The following is a 23,090-nucleotide window of genomic DNA, read 5'->3' as shown; positions in this document are numbered from 1 at the left end:
GTGAGGAGGCTGGGGCACCCTTCCTGGAGGAGGTGGGGCTGGGTTGGGAGGAGAATCTTTGGAGGCAGAGAGGAGAGAGAAGGGCATTCTAGACTGTGGAATGGCATGAGCCGTGTCTGGGCGATGAGTGAAGTCAAGGACTGGCAGGTGGGTGGTCATGGCAGGGTTGGAACCGGCAGCCGGCACTGGTGTTTGGCAGAGTCAGATGCCATGCACATGGAGACAATTGCTGCCACTTCCTGGGTCTATTCGTTGTCTAGCTGTGACCTCAGGAAGCCTACTTACTGCTCCGAGAAAGCATTCCTTCCAGGGTAGGATTCCTTATTATTTCAAGCCTGAGAGATTGTTTGAGGAGGAGAAAAGGCATTATTAAAGGCTAATCAGTCAATAACTGCTGCTGGGCTGTGCCCAGGGCACTGCTTTTGTTGGGTAAGTGCAGTCTCCCTCGCTGTCAGCTGCAGCCCTCTTGTCCTCTGCTCTGCTCAGAAGCCAGCTCCAAGCTGAGTTGTCCGGCATCTCATCACCCGTGGAGAGGCCCAAATGCACACGTGAGCTCTTGCCCTGTAGCCAGCAGCTTCAGCTATAGTAAGAGTACTGTCAGATCTCCTCTGCCAGTAATGCAGATCAGGGGAGTATCTTCTGGAACATGCACTGACTCTTCCTGTGGGCGAGGCAATGTGCTGGACACTGGGGGTGTTGAGGAGGCTGGGAGGGCAAAGGACACTGCCCCTGCCTGCAAGGAACAAGTGTCCACGTCCCTTTAAACATGTACATGTGATGGTCATGGTTTCGACCGTGTCAGAGGGCCAGCTGTACTCTTAGTCATAGGTGGAGCAACGCGATTGACTCTCAAGTCAGGCTGCCTTGGTTTGAAGACTGGCTCAGCCCACTCATTAGCTGTGTGACCTCGGACAAGTTACTTGATCTCTCTGATCAAGTTAAGTCTGATCTAAGTCTCAGTTTTCTTATCTCTGAAAGGTCCTTGCTTTCTAGAGTTGTGAAGATGAAAATTGTGTAATGCCCATGAATGTTTAGAATGGTGGTTGGCGTATGCTCAGTGCTGTAAGAGTATAAACTATGATTATTATTACTTAACATCTTTCTTTTGGGGGGAGGGCGAAGTAGAAAAGGATATAGCTTTATTGCTTTGCCAGGATTAACAGTTTTCTTTAAATAAATTTAGCTTATATATTAATTTAAAAAGAACTTGAGTCAGTATAAATGAAAAGTCAACATAATTTTTCATTAATGTTGATAACCATAAAAACAAATATTAAAATGCAGCTCTGTTGTGAAATCTTAGGTTAGGCTTGAATCTGCCCCCTCACTAAACAGGAGGTAAAGCAGGGACTTCCAGTAATCATGTATGGATGTGAGAGCTGGACCATAGAGAAGGCTGAATGCCAAGAATTAATGCTTTCAAATTGTGGTGCTGGAGAAGACTCTTGAGAGTCCCTTGAACTGCAAGGAGATCAAACCAGTCAATCCTAAAGGAAATCAACCCTGAATATTCATTGGAAGGACTGATGCTGAAGCTGAAGCTCCAATACTTTGGCCACCTGATGTGAAGAGCTGACTCATTTGAAAAGACCCTGATGCTAGAAAAGATTGAGGGCAGGAGGAGAAGGGGACGACAGAGGATGAGATGGTTGGATGGCATCACTGACTCAGTGGACATGAGTTTGAGCAAACTCTGGGAGATGGTGAAGGACAGAGAGCCCTGGTGTGCTGCAGTCCATGAGGTTGCAAAGAGTCAGACACAATTTAGCGACTGAACAACAAAAGCAAGGCCTGGAGGACTGAGAAATTGAAATCGGACTTTCTCGCTATGTGTCTGATTGTTATTTGCACAGTGATCACCATCCACATCCTTCTCAAAGTGTGGTCTGAGGACCAGCAGCATCAGCATCGCTGGGGGGGCTTGTTAGAGATGCATATCCTTAGGCCTCATCCCAGACCTCCTGACTCAGAACCAACATCCTGGCAAGATCTCCAGGTGACCCATGGACACATTACAACTTGAGAAGTCTGTTCTTTTGTTGCCAGATTTGAACATTGCCACCCTTGGAGAGAGATGGGCTGAGTTCATTCTCTGTATTTTACACAAAAGGAGATTAAACTCCAAGAGTGGCCTGCCCAAGGTCATTTGATGACTTAAGAGCAACAGAAGATCAGAATCCAGTTCTCCAGACTCACTCTGCAGGGCGATGTCCTTGAGAGGAAGCCAAGCTCCACCCCATCATTACTTACTTACTGTGTGACCTTGAGTGCATTCTTAACCTCTCTGGGCCTTAGTTTCCTTACCTGCAAAAGGGGACTGACAGTACTGCCCTTCCTCAGAGGTTGTTGTCAGGATCAAATGAGGTGATGCTTAGTCAGTGTTGCCTGCTGTTGTTTTTGTAGAAGACCTCAGGGCCTGCCTCTCCAAAGTCGGACTCAGCACCTGACCTCCGCTCAGCCTGGCTGTGATCGCCTCAGGGCTGTTGGTAGCCACGCTGTTGGCATCAGTGTGGCTCCTGTTTCTCTCCCCTTTTGTTCTGCATGTTAGTGATGAGTCATTGATTGAACAAAGTAATTTAATATCTCAAGTCAGTGACTGTGCATCACTTGGTTGTATTCTGTCTGGTATTAACTTTTGGGTTTAATTAAATACAGGATTTTTTTTTAAAGTGATTAGCTGGTTTGCCAGGAAGAAACAGGAATTGTTTTGGCAAGTCCCAGATTCCACAATAACACACGCAGTTGTCTCTTTGCTGTGAGGTTTTTGGAATAAGGGACTGCCAGGGGCCTTCTTCCTACTTCAAGGAGCAACGAAGCTGAAGCATTTCCTGGTAATGAATTCTCACATCAAAACAATGTCTTTGCAGCCTTGTAACAGCATCTCTTGTTTACTGAGTACACACTGCCTGCCATGCTGTGCTTGGCCCCTTGTGGACATTTTCTTTCATGCTCAGAACAACCCTGTTGGTTAGATAGATCATCTTGTCCTCACTTTTTTTTAAAATTGAAGGATAATTCACATATCACAAAATTCACCGTTTTAAAGTGTAACATTCTGTGGCTTTTAATATATTCACAGGTTGTATAACCATCGCCTCGATCAATTTTGGAATATATTCATCACCCAGAAAGGAACCCTGTATCACTAAGCAATTACTCCAGATTTCTCAAATCTCCCTCAGCCCCTGGCAACCCCCAGTCTCCTTTTGTCTCTGTAGATTTGCTTATCCTAGACGTTTTATGTAAAGAGAGTCATCCAGTGTATGGCCTCTTGTGATTGGTTTCCTTCATTAACATAATTTTTTTGAGGTTCATCCTTTTTTTTTCCTGGCCGTGCTGGGTCTTCGTTGCCGTGGGCAGGCTTTCTCTAGTTGGGACTGCTCTTGGGTGCGGTGTTGGGCTTCTCACTGAAGTGGCTTCTCCGGTTGCGGAGCACAGGCCCCAGGCTCCAGGCTTCAGTAGTCGCAGCATGTGGGCTTAGTAGCTGTGGCTTGCAGCCTCTAGAGCACCGTCTCCGGAGTGGCGGCACACAGGCCTAGTTGCCCCGCGGCATGTGGAATCTTCCCGGACCAGGGATTGAACCCTGTTCCCTGCATTGGCAGGCAGATTCTTACCCACTGAGCCGCCAGGAAAGTCCCGGGATTCATCCTGTTGTATCGGTACTTCATTCCTTTTTAAGGCCAAGTGGTATTCCAGTGTGTGGACCTACCACCTTTTGCTTATCCATTCCTCAGTTGATATACATTTGAGCTACTTCTACTTTTTTGAGCTCCTTCTACTATTGCAAGTGATGCTGCTGTGAACATGCATGTAGAGGATTTTGTGTGAATTTTTGTTCTCACTTTATGGAAGGGGAAACTGAAGCTGGGGCTAAGTAGCTTCCCTAAGACCCCATAGCACGGAAGCCTCAGCCCCCCCAAAAAGCCTCAGTTTGGATGTGGAGGAAGAGGGAGCTCTCAGGCACCTCTTCCTTCTTTACCTCTCTAGCTGTTCTTGTGTGGTTGGAGCATCTCTCGACTGTTGGCTATGATGGCTACTGGCTGGGGGCCAAAAGCTCAATTTTGTTTTGGGAGGCAGACACTCTGCAGTCCCATCATGTCCCAGAGAGGCTGGGACTCCTGCAGGAGGTCAAGGAGAAAGCACCTCTGAGCTCCAGAGTCTCATGTGCGCCGTGTTTGTGGTTGGGCTGTCGACTAGCTCTGCGGTAGCCCTTCTGGGCTTGGCCCTTCAGGATTTTACCCCATTCCCCCATTCCCATCAAGAGAGATCTCCACCAACCCAGCCTCCTTAGCCTGTTCCCCATGGGTAGCTGGATGTTAGGGATGTTGCTTTCTTTAAACTGAGGATAGTTGTAAAAAGTAATGTAAAACTGTCACCTAATACAGAGATCTGTAAAGTACATAGAGGAAACAACAAGCCCATGGTCATGTTCAGGTACAGTGGTCTCCCCCTGTGCCCAGAAGATGCTTTGCACCTTATCCCTTTCCTGAGTACATTTCTGCCCTTCTCTGTCTAACTCCCTGCCAGGGCCCATTATAACCGCTATTGAAGTGGGGTTTTCTGGACTTCTGCAATTACTGTGAGCTCTCCTGTGACCTTTCCTTTCCAGGTGGCATGAGACAGATGGGGAAAGGCCAGGAAAAGGCTGCTCTAGGGACTGGCAATTAAACACCAGCAAAATCCCCGAAAATGCCTGAAGTGGTTGTCTCTGGAGAAGGGGCTTTGCCAGGAGGCAGTTGTCCAGGGCTCCTTTTTGTCTTAAACCTTCTACAGCTAGTTAGCTGTCAATGCTGTGTGCAGATAACAGGATACAGCCTAATTGTGTGCAGTGGTGCATTGATGCCAGTCCTTGATGACTTGTTTTGCCTGCTCTCTGCATCCCGCACCTCCCAGCTTTAGAGACCAAACGGTGTTTCAGAGGCTGGCAGCCCTTTGCTTCTTACACCAGGATGCCATGTTCTAGCCCCAGCCCCTGAATACATGTGGAGGTGCTGGAGTTTGACCTTCCGGAAGGAGTGCTGACTCTTCCCAGCAGGCCCATGTCTAAGTTTTCATTTTCATGTTTCAGAAAAATCTGTTTTCTTTATCAGGTCAGTTCAGTCGCTCAGTCCTGTCTGACTCTGCAACTCCTTGGACTGCAGCACGCCAGGCCTGCCTGTCCATCACCAACTCCTGGAGCCTACTCAAACTCATATCCATTGAGTCAGTGATGCCATCCAACCATCTCATCCTCTGTCATCCCCTTCTCCTCCTGCCTTCAATCTTTCCCAGCATCAGGGTCTTTTCCAGTGAGTCAGCTCTTTGCATCACGTGGCCATTGGAGTACTGGAGTTTCATCAGTCCTTCCAGTGAACACCCAGGACTGATCTCCTTTAGGATGGACTCGTTGGATCTCCTTGCAGTCCAAGGGACTCTCAAGAGTATTCTCCAACACCACAGTTCAAAAGCATCAATTCTTTGGCACTCAGCTATCTTTATAGTCCAACTCTCACATCCATACATGACTACTGGAAAAGCCATAACTTTGACTAGACAGACCTTTGTCGGCAAAGTAACGTCTCTACTTTTTAATATGGGTTTCTCTATACCAGCCTCCTGAATGAGAGTCTCCTGCCACCGAGGGCCTCTGGTTTGAGTTCTTCACATCATCCCATGTGTTGTTCTGCTAAACTGAGCTCTCTCAGGGTAGACTGCCTGGGGCCACATTGCAGCTCTTCTGTTTCGCCCCTGTTTCTACAATGATGCCTGGAGGAGGAAATGACAACCCACTCCAGTATTCTTGCCTGGAGAATCCCATGGGCAGAGCATCCTGGCAGCTTACAGTCCATGGGGTTACAAAGAGTCGGACACGACTGGGCGACTAACCCACACGCTACAATGATGAAATGAGAATGAGCTTAATACTACCTTCTTCATGGGGTTGCTGTGAAGATTAAAGTGGACAAATTGTGTCAACTATTTAAAGTCTCAAGCGTATAGGTGTGCCGCATAAGGGTAAGCTATTATTATATTACCTTTGGGTTGTTTTTGGCCATACCATGAGGCATGTGGAATCTTAGTTCCCTGACCAGGGTTTGCACCCATGCCTCCTGCAATGAAGTGCGGAGTCTTAACCACTGGATCACCAGGGAAATCCCTATGTTACCTTTTTTAGGACTATCTTCTGACCGTGGTAGGAGAGAGGGTGGTGTGGTATACTCTGATGCGATGTAGTGTTGTGGAAAGACCATGGGCTTTTGGAGTTGGGTTTTTTGGTTCAAATCCCAGCTCTCTACTCATGGGCCTGGGTCACTTGAACCTCAGATCCCCCTGTTATAGTACATGTTCCAGCATGTTCTAAGGCACGGACAATTCTGGAACACTTAGCTGCAGCTTGCAGCCTCTCCTCTTTGACAGGAGCACTGGCCAAAGGTCTTTGTTCGGTAGACTTATAGAGTCACAGAATGTCCAGCCTGGTTGAGACTCCCCAGATCCCATGGTCTAAACTCTCATTTACAGAAGATAAAACAAGGCCCCTGGAGAAGTCTTTCCCTGAGACCCCACGGCTAATAGCAGGGGGCCTGGGGTGAGAATGTGGGCCTCCTGAGCCCAGCCCAGCTGCTTTTACACCAGAGGTCACCTGTGCCTCTGTCAGAGTCAGAAATACGAACGGGCAAGAGAAGGATGAAGAGACAGTGGCCCTGTCTTTTTTTTTTTTTTTTTCCCTCCCCCCGTGGCTCTGTCTTGAAATCCCCCAATCTGATGAGAAGCGGGAGGCACCCCTGTGAGCAACTTAAAGCCCCTGCTCAGGCACAGACCAGGCAGCACTTAGTGAATGTGACTTGCTTTCATTGTCACCTCCATCACCATCCATCAGGGCCAGGAAACAACAGCTGGGGGCAGCCCGGTCTCTCTAAGCCAGGGTGATTCTCAAACTCCAGTTGGAGAGCTGGTAAAAACACAGATGGGGCTTCCCTGTGTGGCTCAGTGGTAAAGAATCCGCCCACCAATGCAGGAGACATAGGTTTGATCCCATATCTGGGAAGATCCTACATGCCGCTGAGCAGCTAAGCTCGTGCCCCACACCTGTTGAGCCCATGCTCTAGAGCCTGGGAACCATAACTACTGAGCCTGTGCACCGCAGCTACTGAAGGCTGTGCTCTGCCACAAGAGAAGCCGCCTCCATGAGAAGCTGGCGCACTGCAAGGGGAGAGTAGCCCCCGCTTGCCGCAACTATAGCAAAGACCCAGTGCAACCAAAAATAAATAAAATTTAAAAACCGCCAATAGGTGATCAGTGATAACAATAATAATAGTAAATAAACATCTTACAACACACACACACAGATGGCTGGGCCCTGCCCCGAGAGCTTCTGATTCTGTAGGTCTGGAATGGGGACTGAGAATGTGTATTCACAGTGAATTCTGGGGAGATGCTGTGGTCTAGGGGCCCCACTTTGAGAACCACTGCATTGGACTAGTCCTTGCTACTGAGAGTGGTCCTTGGACCTGCCTGGTAGAAATACAGGATCTCAGGTCCCGACACAGACCTCACCATCAGAAGCCTTATCCTAATAGAAACCCTGCGTAATCTGTCAGCACAGTACAGTTTGAGAGGTAATGGTGTAGTGCAGAGTTCTCTACCCTGGCTGTGTGCTAGGATCACCAGGGGAGCTTGAGAACCCCTGATCCCCAAGCCCCAGCTCACACTTTTTAAGTTAAAATCTCTGCGAATGAGACTAAGATATCAAGAGTCTGTAAAGCTCCCCAGGTGACTGGCTCAGTGTGTCACCAAGTCTGACAACCACCAGCTAGATTTCACAATGGCAGCCATGAGGGGTCTCAGAGTGGATCAGCTCCAACCTCGGCATTTACCTGAGACGCACACCAAGGGCATAAGAACCAAAGGGTCTTGCCTGAGGTCCCAGAGCCAATTTAGTGACACATCCAGGCACTGGATAATTCTTTCACCAGCTATTTCAACTCTAAGCCTCCTTAATATAGCTCCATGGTAACTGTAATATACCAATGTCCATAGCAATCCATTGTAAATCTTGTAAAATCTGTCTGCTCACTGGAGCTCAAAATCTCTTGTTTCAGAGCAGCTGACCATCCTAAGTGTCAGTTACATATCCTAGGGAGGCTGTGTACATAGCGGCGCACTAGCTCAGGGCCAGCTATGCCGCTTACTAACCAAGGCTGCAGGCGTGTGTCTCAGATTCTTCTTCTGAAAACAGAGATGGTGATGATAGTTCCCATCTCATGGAGCTGTTGTGAGGATTGAGTTAATATGGGCCATGGGGCAGGGGAAGGGGAGAGTGGGACAAACTGGGAGATTGGGACTGCCATGTATCCCCTACCATGTGTAAAATAGCTAGTGGGAAGCTGCTGTGTAGCACAGGGGCTCATCATTAGTGCTCTGTGATGACCTAGATGGGTAGGATGGGGCTGGGGAGGGAGGTCCAAGAGGCAGGGGGTACATGTAGACATATAGCTGATTCAGATCATTGTACAGCAGAGACTAACAACTTTATAAAACAATTATACTCCAAAAAAAATAATAAAAAGTAAAATGAGATGAAATACTGAAAAAAAAGGAGTAGCTAGAAACAACAACCCCCTCCCCCAAATAGTTAATATAATACCACTTAACCATAAAAGAGGATGAAATTTTGCCATTTGCAACATGGATGGTCTTAGAGAGTATTATGCTTTGTGAAATTAAGTCAGAGAAAGACATGCTTTAAAATGATACTGCTTATATGTGGAATCCGAAAAAAATCAATAACGTAAACTAATGAATATATGGACTTCCCTGATAGCTCAGTTGGTAGAGAATCCTCCTGCAATGCAGGAGACCCCAGTTCAATTCCTGGATGGGGAAGATCCGCTGGAGAAGGGATAGGCTACCCACTCCAGTATTCTTGGGCTTCCCTTGTAGCTCAGAGGGTAAAGAATCCACCTGCAGTGCGCAAGACCTGGGTTTGATTCCTGGGTTGGGAAGATCCCCTGGAGAAGGGAAAGGCTACCCACTCCAGTATTCTGGTGTGGAAAATTCCATGGACTGTATAGTCCGGGGTCACAGAGTCAGACACGACTGAGTGACTTTCACTTTCTTTTTTTCAATGAATATAACACCACCAAATAAACCAGACTGACAGATACAGAGAACAAACTAATGGTTACCAGTAGAGAATGGGACGCTGGGAAGGAAAAGATAGGGGTAGTGAGTTAAGAGGTACAAATTACTATGGATGAAATAAGTAAGCTACAAGGATATATTGTATAGCACAGGAAATATAGCCAATACTTTGTAAATGCAGATAGAATATAACCTTTTAGAACTGTGAATCCCTATGTTGTGCACTTGAAACATAAAATATTGTACATCAACTAAAACAATAAAAAATAAAAAAATTTAAAGGTAGTATGACAATGCAAAGTGGCTTTCATGTAGGAAGCCCTTTATGAATGTTAATTATTGTTTAATTAACTGGGTGACCTTGAATAAATCATGCAGCTTTGAGCAATCCAGTCTTTAACTTCTCCGTGACTCAGTTTCTTCCTCTGTTAAATGGGGGTAAGTATAGAACTGACCTTACAGAGTATGTGTGAGGAGTAGATGAGATTGTAGGTCTGAGGCCCTCAGAAGTTTTGGACATACAGCTGGTGCCAGTGAGTGGTGGCTGTGGTCACGTGTTATGGACTGAAAGCCTGCACAGGAGTCAGTTCTGGCTTCGGCAGGGTCTGAGCTGGGCCAGTCCTAACTCTGAAGGGAGCATTGAAAACCATGGGGTTGAGGTTTCTGGCTGTTTTGCCTGGAGAAAAGCTTATCATGTCCTTCATCCTCATGTATATAAAGCATTGTCACTTGGGGGCAGATAGCTATATGTAATCCAAGAAGGCAGAAGGACCCCTAGGTAGTGGCAGGGTAACAGTTACCATACGGTTCATGAAAGAAGTCTCTAACAGTTAAAACCATTCCGTGAAAGGGAGGTGAGTGCCCCATCATTAGAGGCATTCAAGAAGAACTCTGAGGAGACAGTAAGAGAATTTCAGTTCTGAGTTGGAAGGCTGCGTTACTCAGTATTTCCCAAGTTTGCTTATTGGTAACAGTCACCTAGGAATACTTGTTAAAAAACAAATTCCTTGCTGCCATTCTGGACCCCTGAGACAGAATCTCAAGGGTAGGTTTCTAGGACTCACCTCTCCAAATGGGAAGTTTGGAAAACATGAGTTAAAATGACCTTCAACCTTCTAATCCTGAAAAAAGGATTCTATAAAAAAAGACTTTGTGAAAAGAGGTATTTTGTGAAAAAAGATATCCTGGGTGGGACTGGTCACACTGGTGGCAGTTTTCCTTCTACAGCCTGGGAGGTCTTGTTTCTTGATTGGGCCGAGGAGCCCATGAACCTGCCGGCCTGAGTCCCTGACACTTCCTCCTCAGGCCCTGTGACTTGGTTACTCTCTCTGCTTCCACCACGGGGTCCTGTCACCAGGCCCACCTCTCAGCAGGGACTGAGCTGGGTCAGTTCTGAGTTTCTAAGGAACAATACCAGCTTGACTCAGCCCTCCTGATTTCCCACACAGTGTTCTGTGTACTGCTAGGATTTTGCTTGTTTTGCCCACCAGTAGTTACTTTTCACCAGACATTCATTAGAATTTACAGGATAACCTTTAATGAAGGACCCACGCATTTTGAATTTAAAAAGGTTCTTTATTAACACAAAACGCTATCCTAATTAGAGATTTGGAGACATGCAGTTTGACTTTCTCGCAACGATAGTTATGAGGATAATTATGCCTTGTGTTTATTACAGTGCCTCCTGCCTAAAGGTCTCTGTTCTCTACTATAGTTCACACGTCAGTGACAAGGGTACTGAGAAAAGGCCCTCTTGAATCCAGCTGCCATTCAGATGTTGATGGAGGACCCCATTGTTAGTATTCCCAAGCCCCTGATGGTGTCTGTGGGATGGTATACACCACCAAGGAGACTGAAATGTTTTTGAGACTGGAACCTTCCTATCTCATGAGCTCTAGGAAGTTACTGGAGGAGGCTGGGTCAAAGGTCGAGCTCCAGAGGAATGACAGTCTTTGCTCATGCTGTGGCTCACGCTGGGTTGCCTTCCCCGCTCCTCTCTAATTCTGGTAATCTCTCATCTGTCAGCATGCAGCTGAATTTAGGGTGACCAGTTGTCATCTGGGATTAAGGAGGGGTCCACCAGGCTATCAGGCTCTCAGTACTAAAATTGGCAACATCCTGGGCAAACTAAGACAAGTTGATCACCTTACAGGAATCTTTGCATTCCAGTTCTTTGTACTCCACATCATCTCCCTGAAATGACCTTGGACGATTCACCTATCATCACAGACCTCATTTTCCACCTGTGAGGGTAACTTAGGGTTGTTATGGGAATGTAAGGCGTTAGTACGTAAAAAGGGCCTACTACTGTGCCTGGCATATAGTTAGTACGAGTAGCTCCACTCGTTTTCTTTTGGTTGAATGAGACCTTGGAGATCACCTGGCCTCCATCTGGTTCAGGAGTCCTCTCGGTGGCAGCCCTTCCTGATCTCCCCATGATGTTGCACTCACTTCCTCACCTGGAGCCTTTTCCTTATGGCTGCTGAGCTAGCCCCCATCCTGCCAGCTCTGAGCACTCATAGAGAATGGGACTCTTGGTGACCTCCTGTGCCTCCTGGAGGACGACTCGCCTGTCTCCAGCCTGGGACTTCTTTTCCCTGGTCCTCCTCCCTTAGTGGGACTTGGCCCCCAGCTATATCCTGGCTGTGTTTTCTGGAAGTCATGCTGTGTGCCCCTGTGAGTATTAAATTTGACTCAACTCAGGGGCTTGTCTCTACCTCACACAGGCATAGTAGGTATAAAAGGTGCCCATCCTCTGAATTAGACCTGGAGAAGAAGTTCCTGAGGACAGAAGGCTCATGAAGAAGGCTGCAAGGCCCCTATCCCTGGATTGTGGGTGCTAAACTGGAAAGGCCTACAGGAGTTTGCAGCCAAGGCCCTGGTTTCTCACTGAGCTGCTCAGCAGGGACTCTCCTTTTTCTGGCCTAGAAGCAGACACCTGGGCACACTCTTGACTCAGCAGGGCAGGATAGCAAAAATGGTTAGGACCCCTGGCTGCCTGATCAAGCTGCATCCAAATCTTGCACTAATTTTAGCTGAATGACCTTGAGCAAGTAACTTGTAGTTTCCTCATGTGCGCAGAGAGGATAGGTCTGCCAGCCTAACTTATATGAAATAGTGAGTGCTACTATTTGTGGTTAATATCCCCACCCCCAGGGAATGGACATGAGGTGTTTTGCACCTTCTGTACAGATGGCAAGGCGACCGGGCAAGGCTGCAACTTGCTCCCACATGGCTGGGTACCTGGATCTCCATACTCTTGTCCCAGTGACCATGGAGAGCTGTGCCCCAGATCACAGGCCTCTCCTCCCCACAAGGGAGGGGACTTTGTGGGCCGTGTTAGTGGCTGGTAACGCGGCCTGGAGAGGGTGTTTGCATCATATCCCAGCAGGGCTCTTTGCAGGTATCCTTGGGGGCCTTTACCATCAAAGGCAACTAGACTATTCTGAGCAGGAGCATGGTGGTGCACCCTCCTACCTGTGCACCAAAGGATGGAGGGAAGCAGACAGAGTCCCCAAGAACAAAATAATTAGGGAAGCCACAGGGCACACTGCGGAATGGCGCCTGGCACACAGTAGGGCCTGGGTAGCTATTTGCAGAGGATAAATGAAAGCAGCCAGGGTGGATGCATCCGGCCCTCAGCTCCCCTCAGGTGCCAGGCCATATGCTTCTGTGACTATTCATGGACAAGTGAAGCTGCGGAGGCCAACTGCTGCTTGTGCTGGTGAGTGGGAGAGTAGGGTGGTGTGCGGTGGGACGTCGTGTGGACAGCCCAGGTGGGAGGAACAAGGCTATGGGTTGGGCGTTTCATCTTCTTGGGAAGACAGCTGCTTTGAGCATTCTTGGGAATAAGTTGAGTGGCTTTGTGGCTTTTCTGCCTTCATTGAGAGCACTTTCTGTCCCCACTTAGAGCAGGGTGCCGTGTATGTTTCTTTGAGTAGTACTCAAGTCCTGAAAGCTCCGTCTCATAACTTCTACTTCAGTCCAGGACAGAGAGCTGCTGTCTTTTGTTCATGGGTCTGCCTTCTCTGTTTCTCGGATTGTTAAAGAGCTGGCTGGCTTCAGTTTATCCTTGAATATGCCAGATTATTTTTTCCAAAAAAAGTTATTTTTATGATGCATTTATTTCTCAATTTTAAAGGTAGAGTATCACTGTATATACTGAAAATATTTTTATGTAAATAATTAGTGGTACTTATTTTATACAAAATAGACAGCAGGACTATAAATAGTAATACATTGCTCTAATCCTTTATAATAACTATTTAACATTCTGCTTACTTTTTCTTTCAGTCTTCTTTCCCAGGCATGTATATTTTTGTACATAATTGAAATTACTGTGTGCATATAATTTTTATATTCTGTTTTTAAAAAAACACCTAAATGCTGTAACTTGAACTATTAAACAAGAAAAACAGTGCACAGATGTAGGTTGATAATATTATTTAGGGAGCTCTACTCACACCTGGAGAGGGTGTGAGGCATGTGGAATGCCAGAACTCCAAGTAGAAAAACAGCCAGAGATGCAAGCAAGATATTCCATCAAGGGAATAAAAATGGCTAGTTAATCATAAAAGGTAACCAGTCTCGTTATGACAGCAAAGGCTATAATTTCCACTGATCATATTAGCAAAGATGTTTTGATGGTCCTCTTATTTGTTGGCCAGGATATATGTAAATTGATGTAAATATTCTGCAAAGAAGTTTCACAGCACATATCAGGGGCTATATATTTGTTTACTAATTATATTTTCTCGCTGGTGAATGTCTATCATCTGGTGGATTAATTTTTAAAATTGAGTTATATTGAGTATTTAAAATAATCAAGATAACAACTTATTCTATTTACAGATCCTTTTTCACAGTCTGTTGCTTGCCTTATCTTCCTTTAAGCATCCAGGTGTGTTATATTTTTTTATAGTTAGATTTGTTGATCTGTTTCTTTGTAGTTCTTTATTGCTCCTACCGGAGAAGGCAATGGCACTCCACTCCAGTACTCTTGCCTGGAAAATCCCGTGAATGGAGGAGCCTGGTAGTCTACAGTCCATGGGGTCATAAGAGTCGGACACGACTGAGCGACTTCAGTTTCACTTTTCACTTTCATGCATTGGGGAAGTAAATGGCAACCCACTCCAGTATTCTTGCCTGGAGAATCCCAGGGACGGGGGAGCCTGGCGGGCTGCCGTCTCTGGGGTCTCAGAGAGTCGGACACGACTGAAGCGACTTAGCAGCAGCAGCAGCATTGCTCCTACATTGAAAAAGTCATCCTCAATTAAGGAGCTTTATAAATGTCAAAATCTGTTTACTTCTGATTGTCAAGAAGGCTGAATGCCGAAGAATTGATGCTTTTGGACTGTGGTGTTGGAGAAGACTCTTGAGAGTCCCTTGGACTGCAAGCAGATCCAACCAGTCCATCCTAAAGGAGATCAGTCCTGGGTGTTCATTGCAGAGACTGATGTTGAAGCTGAAACTCCAGTACTTTGGCCACCTGATGCAAAGAGCTGACTCATTGGAAAAGACCCTGATGCTGGGAAAGATTGAGAGCAGGAGGAGAAGGGGACGACAGAGGATGAGATTGTTGGATGGCATCACCAACTCAATGGACATGGGTTTGGGTGGACTCCGGAAGTTGGTGATGGACAGGGAGGCCTGGCATGCTGCGGTTCATGGGGTCACAAAGAGTCAGACACGACTGAGCGACTGAACTGAACTTCTGATATTTTGGTTTGATTTCAAAAAATATTAAAAATGTAATTCTATCTAGAATTTTATTTTCTTAGGTTAAGAGTCTTTTTCTCTCATTTTCCCAGAATTGTTCATTGGCTATGCTGACATCGGCTATTAACCCTTTTCTTCCCTAATTTATTTGTGACACCTCATTTAGCACTTATTAAATTATGACAGAGATCAAAGTGCCAACATCCACTGGATCATTGGAAAAGCAAGAGAGTTCCAGAAAAACATCTATTTCTGCTTTATTGATTATGCCAAAGCCTTTGACTGTGTGGATCACAATAAACTGTGGAAAATTCTGAAAGAGATGGGAATACCAGACCACCTGACCTGCCTCTTGAGAAACCTATATGCAGGTCAGGAAGCAACAGTTAGAACTGGACATGGAACAACAGACTGATTCCAAATCGGGAAAGGAGTACATCAAGGCTGTATATTGTCACCCTGCTTATTTAACTTCTATGCAGAGTACATCATGAGAAACTCTGGGCTGGATGAAGCACAAGCTGGAATCAAGATTGCCAGGAGAAATATCAATAACCTCAGATATGCAGATGACACCACCCTTATGGCAGAAAGCAAAGAACTGAAGAGCCTCTTGATGAAAGTGAAAGAGGAGAGTGGAAAAGTTAGCTTAAAGCTCAACATTCAGAAAAATAAGGTCATGGCATCTGGTCCCATCACTTCATGGCAAATAGATGGGGAAACAGTGGCAGACTTTATTTTGGGGGGCTCCAAAGTCATTGCAGATGGTGACTGCAGCCATGAAATTAAAAGACGCTTACTCCTTGGAAGGAAAGTTATGACCAAACTAGACAGTATATTCAAAAGCCGAGACACTACTTTGTCAACAGAGGTCCGTCTAATCAAGGCTATGGTTTTCCCAGTGTTCATGTATGGATGTGAGAGTTGGACTGTGAAGAAAGCTGAGCACCGAAGAATTGATGCTTTTGATCTGTGGTGTTGGAGAAGACTCTTGAGAGTCCCTTGGACTGCAAGGAGGTCCAACCAGTCCATCCTCAAGGAGATCAGTCCTGAGTGTTCATTGGAAGGACTGATGTTAAAGCTGAAACTCCAATACTTTGGTCATCTGATGCAAAGAGCTGACTCATTGGAAAAGACCCTGATGCTGGGAAAGATTGAGGACAGGAGGAGAAGGGGACAACAGAGGATGAGATGGCTGGATGGCATCACCAACTCGATGGACATGAGTTTGGGTAAAGTCTGGGAGTTGGTGATGGACAAGGAGGCCTGGTGTGCTGCAGTCCATGGGGTCGCAAGAGTTGGACATAACTGAGCGACTGAACTAAACTGAACTGAAATTAGGGGCTGTATTTTCTGGACTGTAGATTTTCTTTATATGATCTCTTTTCCTATTACCCTCTGTTTTAATCCTTGCAGCCTCATGAAATTGGTTATGTCCCTACTTTCTTCTCGTTTAGAGAGTCTTGCTTGCTTATTCCCTGGTTGAGATTTAAAACCATTTATCAAGTTAAAAAAAAAAACTTTTGGGGATTTGAGTCAGAATTGCATTAAACAATCTATAATTTAACTTCTTAAAAAAATCACCAGTTACAGTATTTTGACTTGTTGTCAATGAATGTTATATATCTTCAATGTACAAATCTATTTTTAAAAATATATTTGTGAACTTTCCTACTTTTCTTAATATTGGTCAAATGCATTTTCCATTATGATTAGCTCTATATTTTGTTTTATTATTTAAAATTTTTTATTTTTCTGTATTTTTGAGCTCTATATTTTATATTATATTGCTTTTTGGAATAGGATCCTTAAAACAATATTTATTGTAGGCATATAGTGATATTATTGAACTTTGCATGTTTAGTTTGATTAGCCACTTTGCTGAGATCCTTTCAATTTGTGTACCTTGTCAGATGACTGCTTTGTTGAGGTTAGGCAGTCATTTCATACACACATAATCATCATTTTATCTGTTTCTGATGTTTATGCTTTCTGTTTCTTTGGCTAGAATGTCTATGACCATATTTAAGGATATTGATGATGAAAGGCATCTTTATTTTGCTCTTTGTTTTAAAGGGAAAGCTTCTGACACTTTCCTTGTTGTTCCCAGCAGGTCTGAGATCCATTGCTTTTATCCACAGGGGCTGTTTGATTGATAACCACAACAAGAAACCTTTGAGCGTCTGGCACAAAGCATGAGGGGGCTCATTGTTTGGAAAGGTTTGCTTTTTCTAGAATCCTCAACTTGCCCCAAATTTTGAGCCTGCAGGGCTGATCCAGTTCTCAATCTCTTTTTACTGAAAGTCTGACCTCCAGGCATTCATTCCTCCCCGTAAGACTTTGTACTCTCTTCTGCAAACCCCATCTTGCTGATCTAAGAACAAGTTCCTGACATTGGACAGCAGCCAGGCTGGGGTCACCTAGCATAGCCCTGGACCAGACGAAACAGTAAAGACACTTTTTTTTTTGATTGAGCCTCGGGGCTCGTGGGATCTTAGTTCCTTGACCAGGAATCAAACCTGGGCCCCCTGCAGTGGAAGTTCAGAGTCCCAACCACTAGACCACCAGGGCAGTCCCTAAAGACAGTGGGATGTTCTACCTCTCTGGTTCCTCAGTCTTTTGGATTTTTGCCCTTATCCCTGTTTGTCCCCTTTCTTTCCTCAGACCAGCTCAGTGAGGTCACCAGTAACTCTGTCCTGCCTGCTGAGCCTGGTCCACCTCTGCTGGTAATGTTCTCTGGGGATCTTCCTACTCTACTGGGAAAGTAGATGCAAAAGGAGGTTAATACAGTACCAGGTGAAGAGGTCTCTTTCACACTATATATAAAACTCAGGGACTGGAGCTTAGGGTGGTCAAGGAAGGCTTCGTGGAGGAGGTGACATTTGAGCTGCTATTAGAGTCAGAGTAGACATTCTGTGAAGCACATAAGGGTGAAGGGCTTCAGTTTTGATTATTTCCATAGACTTTGCATTATTGCTGCTGTTCAGAATAGGCTCTTTTTCTTTCTTCTTTCCTCCTTCCCTCCCTCCCTCCCTTCCTTTCTTCCTGTCTTCTCCTCTTTAGAATACTTTAAAATATTTAAAATACGAATTAAAAAAATTTTTTTTGGAATATATGCTAATATGCTAAGTCACTTCAGTTGTGTCCAACTCTGTGCGACCCCATAGACGGCAGCCCACCAGGCTCCCCAGTCCCTGGGACTCTCCAGGCAAGAATACCGGAGTGGGTTGCCATTTCCTTTATCTCCAATGAATGAAAGTGAAAAGTGAAAGTATAGTTGATTTATAATGTTGTGTTAGTTTCTGCTGTACTGCAAAGAGAGTCAGTTATGCATGAACATATATCCACTCTTTTTTAGGTTCTTTCCCCACATAAGCCCTTAGAGTACTGAGTAGAATTCCCTATGCTATTCAGTAGGTCCTTATCAATTATCTGTTTTACAGATAGTAGTGTGTATATGTCAATCCCAATCTCAATTTATCCCTCTTGTCCACGCCCCTCACCCCATAACCATAAGATTGTTTTCTACATCTGTGACTCTATTTCTGTTTTGTAAATATGTTTATTTGTACCATTTTTTAAAATCCCACATATAAGTGATATCATACTCTTATATAACTGAAAAAGATTTGTTCTCTGTCTGACTTTCTTCACAGAATAAGATCTTTAAAAGCTGTATTTTATGGTGCATGGGGATGACCCAGAGAGATGTTATGGGGAGGGAGGTGGGAGGGGGGTTCATGTTTGGGAACGCATGTAAGAATTAAAGATTTTAAAATTTAAAAAATAAAAAACTAAAACAAACAAGCAAACAAACAAAAAAAAACATAAAAGCTGTATTTTATTGTTGGCATATAGGAATGTTATTGAATTTTGTGTATTAATTTTGCAATAAACTTCAAAGGCTTAGAGTCCTGGGGAAGCCTGGCCTTGAGGGAAAAGACCACAGTTTGCTGAGAGATGGATCAGTGCTGTCTGAGTCAGTGAGTGCTCCTGGCGGGGGCAATCACCAGTAACGCAGGCCTCCAGAAAGACTTCTAGAAGAGGTGGGATGGGACCTGGCCTTGAAGCCTGGAGAGGTGTTGGTAGGACGCAAAGGGAAGGGCAAAGTGGAAGGTGAGTAGGGAAACAACATTGGTAGTAGCCCCACTGTTTACCTGCTAGGCACTTGGTTAGTATATTGAGTACGGTATTAAAATATAATTTTATTTATTTTTGGCTGTGCTGGGTCTTCATTGCTTCAGAGGCTTTCCTCTAGTTGCGGTGAGTGGGGTCTACTCTCCAGCTGCAGTGCACAGGCCGCTTTGTGGTGCTTCTCCTGTTGCTGAGCACAGGCTCCAGGGTGCACCAGCTTCAGTAGCTGGGCATGTGGGCTCAGTAGTTACAGCTCCCAGGCTCTAGAGTCCAGTCTTGAGTTGTGCATGGGCTTCGCTGCTCTGTGGCAGGTGGGATCTTCTCAGGTCAGGGATAGAACTTGTGTCTCCTGCTTTGGCAGGTGAATTCTTACCACTGAGCCACCAGGAAAGCCCCACTGAGTACTTTTTATTATATTTACTTTTCCTGACAGCCTTACTAGGTAGACAATGATGCCCTCATTTTAAAGATGAGAAAACTGAGGCTCAGCAAAGGTAAGTGACTTGGATGAGTTTGGACAGCTAATTTCTGAGCCTCCATGCTTTCAATGTCTCTCTGCTGCTATATGTATGAAACAGCTTTATTGAGAGATAATTCACATACCACATAGTCCATCCATTTAAGTTGTCCAGTTTAGTGGTTTGAGTATATTCAGTGTGCAACTATCACCACATTCAATTGTAGAACATTTGCATTACCCCTGCAAAGAAACCCCTGACCCCTCAGTACCACCAGCCCTGGGTAACCAAGAATCTACATCCTGTCTTTACATTTGCCTGTTCTGGACCTTTCATGTAAATAGCCTCATACAGCATGTTGTCCTTGGTGACTGGCTTCCTTCACTTACCATAGTGTTTTTAAAGCCCGTCTACGGCTTAATGGTAAAGAATCCTCCTGCCAACCAGGAGATGTGGGTTCGACCCCTGGATCAGGAATATCCCTGGAGAAGGAAATGGCAACCCACTCCAGTATTCTTGCCTGGGAAATCCCATGGACAGAGGAGCCTGGTGAGCTACAGTCCATGGGGTCACAAAGAGTCAGATATGACTTAGCGACTAAACAACAGCAGGATATATTGGTATTTTATTCCTTTCTGTTGCCAAACAAAATGAAAGTGAAAGTGAAGTCGCTCAGTCGTGTCTGACTCTTTGTGACCCCATAGACTGTAGTCTACAGGCTTCTCCATCCATGGGATTTTCCAGGCAAGAGTACCGGAGTGGGGTGCCATTTCCTTCTCCAGGGGATCTTCCCAACCCAGGGATCGAACCCTGGTCTCCCACTTTGCAAGCAGACGCTTTACCCTCTGAGCCACCAGGGAAGCCCGCCAAACAAAATGAATATACCACATTTTATCTATCCATCTGTGGATGGACACATGAGTTATTTCCATTTTTTGGCTATTATGAATAATGCAGAAGATGAGATGGTTAGATAGTATCACTGACTCAATGGACATGAGTTTGAGCTACACTGTTAGTGAAGGACAGGCGAGCCTGGTGTGATGCAGTCCCTGGGGTCGCAAAGAGTCAGACATGATTTAGCAACTGGACAACACCACGAGTAATGCTGCTATGAACATGTGCACTGTTTTGGGTGGACACGTGGTTTCATCTTTCCCAGATATACACCCAGGAGTGGAATTGCTGGGTCATGTGCTAACTAGGTTTAACCATTCAAAGAACTACCAGACTATTCTTCAGAGAGGCTTCCCTGCTGCCTGTTAGGCAGACCTGTTTTCAGAGTGACAGGACAGGGAAGAAGGTCAAACCACAAAGTCTGTGTGAATTGCCTCTTTTCACAAAAGTAGGGTGTTATAAAGCACTCTTAAGACTGTGACTTCACTGTTGAGTCTGATGATCCTGGAGGGACGTGTGGGTCCTGCAGGGCCTCAGGCGCACGGCCATGTGGCCTGGTCATCAGTGTGCTGGCAGAGCTCTGCCTCCTGCATTCTGGCTAGCAGGCTGTGCTATTAGAGAATGTGCTAGAATCAGCCCTAAGTTCAGGGAGCTAGATGGGGACAAGTGTGGTGAATGGTAACGAAGGCTCTTGGAGGAGAGAGGAGAAGGTCTCGAGCCCGTCACAGGGAAGATAGGTGGGGGAGAAGGGAGGCAGTAGGAGAGACAGGGTCAGGGTCTTTGGGGTTGGGGGCAAGTCCGCGGTCAACTGTGGCTGCTAACTCTGGTCTTTGTCCTTTGACTGCAGACCTGGCCGAGTGCAAGCTGGTTTCCTTCCCTATCGGCATCTACAAGGTCCTGCGAAGTGTCACTGACCAGATTCACCTCATCACGCTGGCCAACAACGAGCTCAAGTCCCTCACCAGCAAGTTCATGACCACGTTCTGTCAGCTCCGAGGTAGGCCAGGAGGGCATTCTGGCTCTTACTCTGAAGGCTTCGACCCTCTCTGGGGACTGTCATCAGGGCTGGTCCCCTGGTCAGCTAGTCTCAGGAAACAGTTCCCAAGGAGGGCCTTTAAGGGTGGACCCGTATCCTCCCTGTGGCCTGGATATCTCCCCTACCTCTAGCTGGCTGTGAATCAGATTGACTCACGGTTAAGGCCGTGGGTCCTGGAGTGATTCTTTTGTTTTGATTAGACCAGCAGGGTATTTGGGGTCTTGCAGCTCTGGAGTAGTTCTTTCTCAGTAGACTTGTTAATGAGCCCCCTTCTGCCCCCCACCAATCTAGCGCTGCTTTCCCATGTTGCTTTTTCAGTTCAGGAGTGACATGTCAGGGATGTTGTTTTCTCTGCTGTGCACACGCAGAGCAAGTGGACTTGGGTGCTTGGCAGAGAGGTGAGCAGGAGGCTGACGGCTGGGCGTCGTAGGTGCATGTGAAAGTTCTCCTCCGGCTGGAGAAGCAGGATGCCGTGGCCACTGCATGTCCACTCGCCACTTCTTCATGCTTCTGGGAATCCCTCACCCTTCTGCGGGAGTTCACTGCTGCTCAGCCCAGTGACCTGTGGGGTGGAGCTGCAGCCTGGGCGCTTGGTGTGTGTTTATGAAATGGTGGGGTTGGGGGAGAATTGGGGAGGGCACAGGAGAGGTGATTCCTGCCTTCTGGAATTCTCTGTTAGGGGCATGAATGGGGTCTTAGAGTCTGTTTAGAGAAACCAGTATGTAAAATGCTGCTGATGGAATCTGAGGGACCTGAACAGCCTATTTCCTGCAGCTTCCCAGAGGAGATGTGGACTCTGGCAGAGCCCAGAGAGGAGAGGGAAGCATGAATTGGCAAACCTGGGCCAGGGACAGGAAGTAGCTTAGACAGTGGTTCCGGAGAAAGCTACAGGTGGGACCTGGACTGGGTGCAGACACAGGGCGGGGAGGAGGGATTGATCTGTGTGGTCGTTTCTGACTGAAGCTCACAAAGCTCTTTGCATTTGTGCCTAAAATGTTAAAGTGCTTATGATGGAGGGTGAGTCAAGGAATCCCAGGGCAAGATATGTTTCCCAGGAGCATCTGTGGATGCTTTTCACCAGGACCATTTTACCATCCTTCCTTTTCTGGTGGCTGCTTCTTTACACAGGTGAGATGGGTCCTTCTAGCCAGTGGGGCCCTTGGACCACAGGCAGCTCTCAGCCTGGCTGAAATTAGAATCGATTTGCCTCGGCTTTACTCCAAGACCCATTGAATCAGAATGTCTGGGTGTGGGTCTGAGTGTAGGCATCTGTTAAAACCTAAATCAATCATTCTAAAGTGCTGGCAGCCAAAATTGAGACCATAGTTTAGACCAACGCAAATGCCAAACTGAACTGAACTGAACTGAAATGCCAAAGAGACTAGCATGTAAGTTATGGGTGACTCAGAGTGGTAATGATAAGGAGGAGTGGTGGTACTGTGGCCAGCTGGTACCTGCCCTGCTCAGCTTCTGCCAGACGTGCCATGGGATTGTTCTTTTTTTCCTTCTTTTATTTTTTGGCCACATCGTGCAGCATGTGGGAACTTAGCTCCCCAACTGGGGATCAAACCTGTGCCTCCTGCAGTGAAAGTATGGAATCTTAACCTCTGGACCATCAGGAAAGTCCCTGGGATTGTTCTGATTATTTTAGTCAATTGAAGCTAGAAAGATGGATCTTTATGTGAAATTTATCCATTTTTACTGTAACAAGGAAGCCGATAAAACAC

General features: G+C 46.1%; 1 protein-coding gene across 4 annotated transcripts in view; it reads left to right on the top strand.

The window, feature by feature from the left end:
• The window catches only part of LRRC20 (leucine rich repeat containing 20), a 76,648-nt gene that overhangs the window by 16,667 nt on the left and 36,891 nt on the right, over positions 1–23,090 (top strand). For 3 of the 4 annotated variants that reach the window (XM_004021432.6, XM_042240776.2, XM_012105223.3), the window contains one exon: positions 21,175–21,324. In XM_004021432.6, the coding sequence (XP_004021481.2) occupies positions 21,175–21,324 (150 nt within the window). Of the gene's footprint in view, positions 1–14,069; positions 19,467–21,174; positions 21,325–23,090 lie in introns of all 4 variants that reach the window. The other variant, XM_027962184.3, reaches the window with a different exon arrangement.

This window comes from Ovis aries, chromosome 25, assembly GCF_016772045.2.
Source record: "Ovis aries strain OAR_USU_Benz2616 breed Rambouillet chromosome 25, ARS-UI_Ramb_v3.0, whole genome shotgun sequence".
NCBI lineage: Eukaryota > Metazoa > Chordata > Mammalia > Artiodactyla > Bovidae > Ovis > Ovis aries.
The sequence above is the reverse complement of the archived record's forward strand: the minus strand, read 5'-3'. Positions and strand labels throughout refer to the sequence as shown.